The sequence below is a fragment of the Cebus imitator genome, unplaced genomic scaffold, assembly GCF_001604975.1.
Source record: "Cebus imitator isolate Cc_AM_T3 unplaced genomic scaffold, Cebus_imitator-1.0 Scaffold331, whole genome shotgun sequence".
Classification (NCBI taxonomy): Eukaryota; Metazoa; Chordata; class Mammalia; order Primates; family Cebidae; genus Cebus; species Cebus imitator.
Window position 1 is genome coordinate 2257076 of NW_016107646.1, and position 8087 is coordinate 2265162.

Consider the following 8087-nt stretch of genomic DNA (forward strand, 5'->3'; position numbering starts at 1 on the left):
CTGAAATTTTTAAGTAGCTTCATTTTTTCACCCTACTAAGTAAAATATCTGCTGCGGAAAAAAGGAAACAAATTTAAAGGTTCTGAAGCTAACTGATCCATCCTATTGCAATTTTGATCTTTGAAAGAACGCACCTCCACCAAGCAGAGCATTTTGTTCTTCCATGGTGGAGGGACGGAGAGAGGTTGAGTAGACAGCGAAAGCTACCAAAATCTCTTAAAGTGGGAGTTGTTTATGTGGCTATCGTCACGCTAGCCTTTGCTTTAAAACAAGTAAAAGGACTGGGAGACGGATGTGACAGTAGCCTGTGAGAGAAAGGGCTAGAAAGCAAAAATAAATCATGAGGATAGGAGGCAGCTGCCCCACTTCCCCAGCACAGGCATCAAACAATTTTTTAAAACAATCTGGAAAGCGTTTTTCTATGTGAAAATCATTGGTGTAGTCGATTCTTCTATGTTCGTCGAAGTGACAGCTAGCCTAGTACTTCTCGGACGCTGTCATCTCGGTTTTTTTTCTAACCCGCTACCCTTCTGGAAAAGTGTTACTTTGTACCACTACTTGTAAAAAACACACGACGCCTTGGACTTGCATAACTTTTAAAATGCACTGCTCTCCTGAAAAATTAAAATAGCTGGGGGCCAAACAGGCACTTATACCCGTAGAGTCTAACAGACAGAAAGCCCTGCTTTATCTCCTTTGCGCAATCCGGGCTCTCTGGCCACGCCCAGGACGGAAAAGGCAGAGAGCGACGCCACTGTGCGTCATATACCAGCGCCGGAAGTTGGTCTCGACACCGAGACGAGCCGGGTTGTATTTGGAAACGCGGAGTTTTCCTGTGTTGCGTAGGTAGCGAGTTGGCGGGTTGGTTGAGGTTTGTGGTGGATATTTGGGCTCAAACTGGAAAGAGACTTGTGGTAAAAAGGTCCGGTATTGGGGTAGAGTTGAGAGAGGCTGGGCATGCAATCCATGCTGTCACTCTTTTCCCTATGTATTTTTTTTAGTTTAGATGTTTCGCTGGTAGGGTTATTTCATTGTTCTTCTCTTCCGTTAGCCTGTTCCCCAGTTGAGGGCTATAGTGTTTTTGGCTAACTTCGGGTAGAGTTTGGGAAAATGGAGCTTATGTTAAACAAAGATGCGAGCTTTGTATTCCTTTGCCTTTTAGTAGCTGAGTGATCCTGCGGAAGTTAACATGTCTGAGTCTAGGTTGCTTCATCTGTAAAATAAGAGTGATGTCTCCTAGGATTGTTATGAAGATTATAATGGCATAACATGTATGAAGTAGTTGTAATTGTGTCCAGTTTGGGGTAGACGCTCAATACTTGTGTGTATGCGTTTTGTCCTTGAGACTTAACCCACAGGATTTGGGGGAAAGAACGATTAGGAATTGGGATCTTTTTAGCTTTTCTTGAGAAAAATGGTCCCGGTTGGACTTGTGAGAAGCCTTTTTGATATATTCAGTATTTGAGTCTGTGATTTCAGGGGATAACAATGGACACTCAGAAGGACGTTCAACCTCCAAAGCAGCAACCAATGATATATATCTGTGGAGGTAAGAGTAGCACTTACAAAAAGTAAGATTTTTTTTTTTGAAATTATTTAATTTGTTCTTTGCTTGAATGAGTTACTGATCTTCAAAGTTATAAAGTAAAACACTTTAGCAACCATTAAAAAAAAAAAAAATCTCGTTGAGGTCAGTAGACCTGGGTTCGTCTTGGGTCTGCAGTTTACTAACAGGAAAAAAAAAAGGTTGGGATTTCATTCTCTCTCCTGGAAATGTGCATTGCCTACAACACTTTTCTTTCCTACTTAATATATTTCGTAATAGCAACAGACCCTTGAGATTGAGTATATTTTCGTGTTTTGGATTGCCTTAGGGGAAAAATATAGTTAAGATAATTTGTAATAGTTTCCTTTTAGGCATTGACTAAATGTGCTTTTTTTTTTTTTTTTTTTTTTTTAGAATGTCACACAGAAAATGAAATAAAATCTAGGGATCCAATCAGATGCAGAGAATGTGGATACAGAATAATGTACAAGAAAAGGACTAAAAGATGTATCCTTTTAACTATGCTTTCTAAATATGAGGAAGGAGGAAATGAATAATGCTGGGGTTGATAAAGATTCATTTCTGGTTAAAGTGATAACTTCCTGGATTAGAGTACAAACAAACGTGATTAGCATTTTCATGTACCAATGCATAGGCTCTAAATAAATAATACTAGTTGATTTTGGTTTTCATTAATTTACTTTTTAGGGATTCTGTGCAGTTAAGCTTGAGGATAGGGATCCATTCTGAAAATTATGTCCTTAGGCAATTTCATCATTCCTGCAGAAACCTAGACTGTATATCCTGCTATACATATACAGGATATAGGTTATATGGTATACATATACAGGATATAGGTTATATGGTATACATATACAGGATATAGGTTATATGGTATAGCTTATTGCTACTAGGCTATAAACCTGTACAGCGTGTTATTGTATTGAATGCTATAGACAGTTGTAATACAATGGTTTTCGTATATCTGAACGTAGAAGAGGTACAGCAAAAATATAGTCTTATGCAACCCCTGTTTATATGTGATCCATCTTTGACCAAAACATCATGGATGCATTACTATATTTATATAAGCACTCATTCTTGAGCTTGAGTTTATGGACAACCTAATTTCACAAGGAGAAATACAAATACTTTGTATACTATATTACAGGCGTGAGCTGTAATACAGGTCTGCCCACTGCGATTACAATTACCGGTGTGAGCCACCACGCCTGGCCTGCGTTAGTGTTTTTTGATACATTTTATCATGGAAAACGTGCAGATAAAAATTGAAAGTGTTTTTAGTTTATCTCAAGTTGTCATAGTAAATAGTGAATTTTATTTTTTGTATTTTCAGTTAAATAACAAACCAGCTTACTGCAAAGACAAAATGACTTTGAAATCTTCAATCTTAATGTTTTAAGTACCTTTTTTGTCCTTAACTCAGATTAATCCAGTGGTCGTTTTTGATGCTCGATGAAACCTGGGAATTTAGAGGAATGTCTTCATTTAATTTGCTCTCTCAATGTTTCTAATTGTTGTATAGCTTTCGATTTTGCATACAGTAGTTTCCCCTTATCTTCAGGGGATGCATCCCAAGGCCCCCAGTGGACTCCTGAAACCTCAGATAGTACCAAATCTTTATACACCTTTTTTCTATATATACATACCGATGATAAAGTGTAATGTATAAATTAAGCATAGCAAGAGATTAATAGAACAATGATAACATACTGTAATAAAGTTATATGAATGTGGTTGGTCTTTCTTGCTCTCAAAATATCTTCTTATACAGTGTACAGTACTAACCTGTTTTTGGATGTCGTTGACTACAGATAACTGAAACCACAGAAAGGAAACTTGGAATGAGTGAGGCACTGCTGTACTTAGGAATACAACTATATACATATGATTTTATTTTTAAGACCATATTGTATTTATCTACTAATATTTTGTATAAAGCTATTTTTTGTTCCGTTACATGACTTTTTGTTTTACTCTGTATGTAATCTGACACACAATTAAGGGTAAAGTTGCTTACCCAAACCACACTTCTAATCAAAACCTAGAATCATCTGCGGTGCTTGTTAAAAATGCAAGTTTCTAGAACCCTCTGAAGTTGTGATTAAATAAATTTATTGGAAACCACTGTTCTGTGTCGCCGTGTCATTTGATACGGAGTATACCATTGTGCTTGGTGTCAATATGCCATACATCATCTTGAGTTCAGTTTTTCATTTATTACTTGGTATAGGCCTTTTTGTATTTTCATATAATGCTTGATTCTTGAATCTCAGAATAATGAAGGGAAACTTTAATTGTTGCCTTCTGTAAGGCAAAATCAACCCCAAGCAAAGAAGCAGGCTGTTAAGCCAAGTGCAGTTTCATAGGTTTAATCACTCATTGAAGTCAGCAGTTCTGCTTTAGGATGCAAAAAAAGCAGGCAGTGACTCAGGAGGCTAAAGTGGAAGGATCACTTGAGCCCCAGAGTTTGAGGCTGCAGTGAGCCATAATCGTGCCACTGCACTCCAGCCTGATGGACTGGGCGACATCCTGAGTCAAGGGTTGGGAAGGGGAGCATTGGCTTACGCTGAATTACTGGATTAATGTTTAAATCTTTAGCCTTGATCTTACGGATGTTGAATTAATGGTCACTATACGATATTCTGTTCAGGTATTCCATGGTTCTGGAATGTCATGTTGACCATCCTGACATGCAATTTAAAGATTTGATATATTCCAACTTTATTAATAGCTATGTCTGTCTTTTACATTCAAAATATTGTCCATCATTTTGTAAACACCTGTATTTTGACTACCATCTTCATATATTCTATAAATTTATTACATGCTATATGAGATACTGCCATGCCGAGATTATTTTTTTAAGACAGGGTCTCTCTCTGTTGTAGGAGGAGGGAGTTGTGCAGTGCAGTGGCATGATCATAGCTTACTACAGCCTCCATCTCGCAGACTCAACAATCCTCTCACCTGAATAGCTGGGACTGCAAGCACACACCACCGTGCTGGCTGATTCTTTTAATTTTTAGTAGAACTGAGGTCTCACTACATTACCCAGGCTGGCAATAAAATGGAGCTTTCTTAATTTTATAATTCTGGTATATTCCTTCTTGAACTTTATAGATGCGGGAATCCCAATACATGGTGTGTCTTTATGACAGTTCCCTAAACAGATAAACCCCAACTTATGTAAAGTTACACTTAATTCTTCTAAATCCTTAGCATATCAGTAGTTTAATTGAATATTGTTACCTGGCTAACTGGGCAGAAGAACTTGATGCAAAAAGTATGACAGCTGGAACTCAGTCTGCTCCCAGTCAGCCACTTACCTTGTTGTGCTCCCTTCATCTAGAAACTAGAAGTAATTTTACCTCTTACCTACCTAGACAGTTTCAAGAAAAAAACTGACATAAAATTGCCTTAAAAACATTCTTTTGAATAGTGCTCTAAAATATGAAAATTAGTAAGCTTGAGCTTGATGTTAGCACATAATTTGGCACGCTATCAGTGGCTTACTGACTGTGGACACACTGAAAAGCACTAAATGGAGATTTCAAATCCAGTCTTGCTACTCAATGACTGGCCAATTCACTTGATTTCCTTTCAGTTTCATTATCAAAGTGGAGGAATTATGATTACAAGTGATCAATGGGCATATGGAGGTAACAGTGCTTTAAGATAGCTATTGTAAGAGATTGGACTTATGAAAAATTAAAAAATGAAAGCTGGGCACGGTGGTTCACACCTGTAATCCCAGCACTTAGGGAGGCCAAGGCAGGAGGATTGCTTGAGCTCAGGAGTTCAAGACCAGCCTCGCCAACATGGTGAAACTCCGTCTCTACTAAAAATACAACAAATTAGTTGGGTATGGTGGTGTGTGCCTATAATCCCAGCTAATTGGGAGCCTGAGGCATAAGAATTGCTCAAACCCAGGAAGTGGAGGTTGTGGTGACTCAAGATTGCACCACTGTACTCCAGACTGGGTGACAAGTTGCCTCATCATACGTAATACACCCATGTCCTCATCCTTCCTTAGAATGAGTTCTGTGTTAGAAGTTTAAGTGGAGTGGTTATTTGAGCAGAGAGGACAGAAGGATGAGAAAGAACAACACTGAAATAGGGAAAACACTCCATGTAAAAGCTCTGGGGTGAAAAGTGAGATTAATCCTGTTCCCACTTCAGAATCAAGCCCATGTGACTCAAACTTCATGACAGGAGGGATAGCGGGAGAAGATGAGGTTGCAGAGGTGGACAGAAGAGGTCAGCTCACTTAGGGTATTGTGATGGGAAGCCATTGGGACGGTAAGCAGGAGAGTGGCATGAAGAATTACTAGGCTGTTGTATGAGAATGGACTATATAGGACAGGCGGCAGCAAGGAAACGAGACCATCTGTAATAAGTAGAGGTAATGGTGGCTGGGCCAGGGCCGTAGTTGTGGAGGTGATAAGTATCTGGCTGTGAGTTACATTTTGAGATTGAGCCAATGGGACTTACTGATGGATTGGTTAGTAATTAAGAGATCAGTAAACAATACGGGCTTTGGTGCAAGGCTTTGGGTCCAAACAACACACCACCCCTTGTTATCTAGCTAAGTAACTTTACCAGGCCTCATTTTATCTCCTTGTTTCTTGGATGATATCTTCTTTTACCTCTATGAAGATCACTAAAGTGATCATTTAAAAAATTTTTTATCTTATAGAGCCAGCCTCTCACTATATTGCCCAGGCTGGTCTGAACTCCTGGGCTCAAGCAATCTGCCCGTCTTGGCCTCCCCAAGTGCTGGGATTACAGACATGAGCCACTGTGTCCTGCTGAGCATTAGAATTTTTGCCACTAACAGTGCTTGGTGGTAGACTGCAGGTCTGTAATTAAAGTGCAAAAAGGAAAGAGAAATACATTTACAGAACTGCTAGGCACTGTAAATAAACTTTGATGTTCATCTATTTTAACTAGTTTGAAATTATAAAACTGAAATTTCCAGACAACCGCTATTATTTTATTCATCTGAACTGTATTAATATTTTGTCTTATTCACCTTTTCATCCCTGTGCTTCGTATGGTGCCTGACTCATAACCATCACTCAGAAAATGAGGAATGCTTGAAAAGGAAGAGGGAATCTTGTCTTTTACTTTTTTTTTAAAGGGGAAGAGGTAAGTGAATCTTGGTTGCAGTGCACTCTATACCGAGACCAACTAGGTCGTAGAGACCCCCACCCAGGCAGTGCTGAAGGAATTAAGAAGCAGACACCCAGATAGAACAGCAAAGTGGGATTATCTGGAGGAACCAACAGTCTTCTGAGCTGAGAGCCTCAGAGGGCTGACAGCATTCTGGGCTGAAGGCCTCAAGCAGACAGTGACTCACATTATTTATTCTCTCTGAACAGGTGATTATTATTAACAAACAGGTGTTCTGTGTTTTCTCATAGAACCAACATAAACTAGATAGGCAGCTGGTGCCTGATTACCACTGATCACAGACCAACTAGAAAGTATTCTCCACGAGCGAGCCACGGGGGCCAGGTCACATGTCCTGTGCTTAAAGAATTGTTTTAACCGGTGTATGGTTTACATATACTGTCTTGCCACTTTAGAATGCCCCAGGTAGTTTTCCACTGGGGGTGGGGGGTGGATAGGTTTTCCTTGCCATCGTTCTTAGCAGACTATATTTTATCATACACTCAGCATTTCTCAACAACTCTGAAATTTTAATTACTTTTTATAGTTAAATAGGAGATTAATTTACTTAGCAGGGAATACAGCAGTCCAGGATAACAGAACAATAACAGCGTTTTAAAAAATATTTTATTTATGGGCCAGGTGTGTATGGTGGCTCACACCTGTAATCCCAGAACTTTGGCAAGCTGAGGAGGGCAGATCACTTGAGGTCAAGATTTCAAGACCAGCCTGGCCAACATGGTGAAATCCATCTCTACTAAATATACAAAAAAGCCAGGTGTGGTGGTGGGCTGTAATCCCAGCTACTCGGGAGTCTGAGGCACGAGGATCACTTAAACCTGGGAGGTGGAGGTTGCAGTGAGCCAAGATCATGCCACTGCACTGCAGCCTGGGCGACAGATCAAGACTCTGCTTCCAAAAAAAAAAACCAAATACATAAATAAAAAACAAAAATTTTATTTAAGTTATTTTTTTTTGTAGAGGCAGGCTCTCACTTTTTTGCCCAGGTTGGTCTCGAACTCCTGGCCTCAAGCCATCCTCCCGCTTGAGCTTCCCAAAGTGCTGGGATTACAGGCGTGAGCCCCTGTGCCTGGCCGATGCCAGCGTTTTAACTCTACAACAAATTGAAACTCAAACGAGAGGAAGGCGACCTCTCACACCAACTCTTCTGCTCAAATGATCCTCTGCCAATGAAGGCGGAGAAGGGTGAACCCGGGGCCATTGGGCAGATCTTTGCGACAGCGGGTCGGGGCGTGGCAGAGGCCTAATGCCCGCCCCGGCCGCGACCAACAGGCCCTGTGGCCTCTGGCTCGGGGCGGGGCGACCCGCCCCTCCCTCATCACCT

General features: G+C 40.3%; 1 protein-coding gene across 4 annotated transcripts; it reads left to right on the top strand.

Moving 5' to 3' along the window:
- The first annotated feature begins 760 nt into the window (after positions 1-760).
- On the top strand, positions 761-3695 carry POLR2K (RNA polymerase II, I and III subunit K). Of its 4 annotated transcripts, none has more exons than XM_017505010.2 (4): positions 761-846; positions 1480-1549; positions 1961-2053; positions 3004-3695. In XM_017505010.2, exons 2-4 carry the CDS (start codon positions 1489-1491, stop codon positions 3024-3026), a joined length of 177 nt encoding a protein of 58 aa, XP_017360499.1. In that variant the 5' UTR covers positions 761-846; positions 1480-1488; the 3' UTR covers positions 3027-3695. The 4 variants fall into 4 exon arrangements, with proteins under 4 accessions (XP_017360499.1, XP_017360497.1, XP_017360498.1 ...); XM_017505008.2 differs by having other exon boundaries at positions 766-842; XM_017505009.2 differs by having other exon boundaries at positions 769-871.
- The last annotated feature ends 4392 nt before the right edge of the window (positions 3696-8087 follow it).

Coding starts and splice junctions, on each gene's coding strand:
- POLR2K (XM_017505010.2), top strand. CDS start 1,489: ATGGACACTCAGAAGGACGTTCAACCTCCAAAGCAGCAACCAATGATA. Junction 1,550..1,960: donor AATGATATATATCTGTGGAG/GTAAGAGTAGCA, acceptor TTTTTTTTTTAG/AATGTCACACAGAAAATGAA. Junction 2,054..3,003: donor CAAGAAAAGGACTAAAAGAT/GTATCCTTTTAA, acceptor AGATTAATCCAG/TGGTCGTTTTTGATGCTCGA.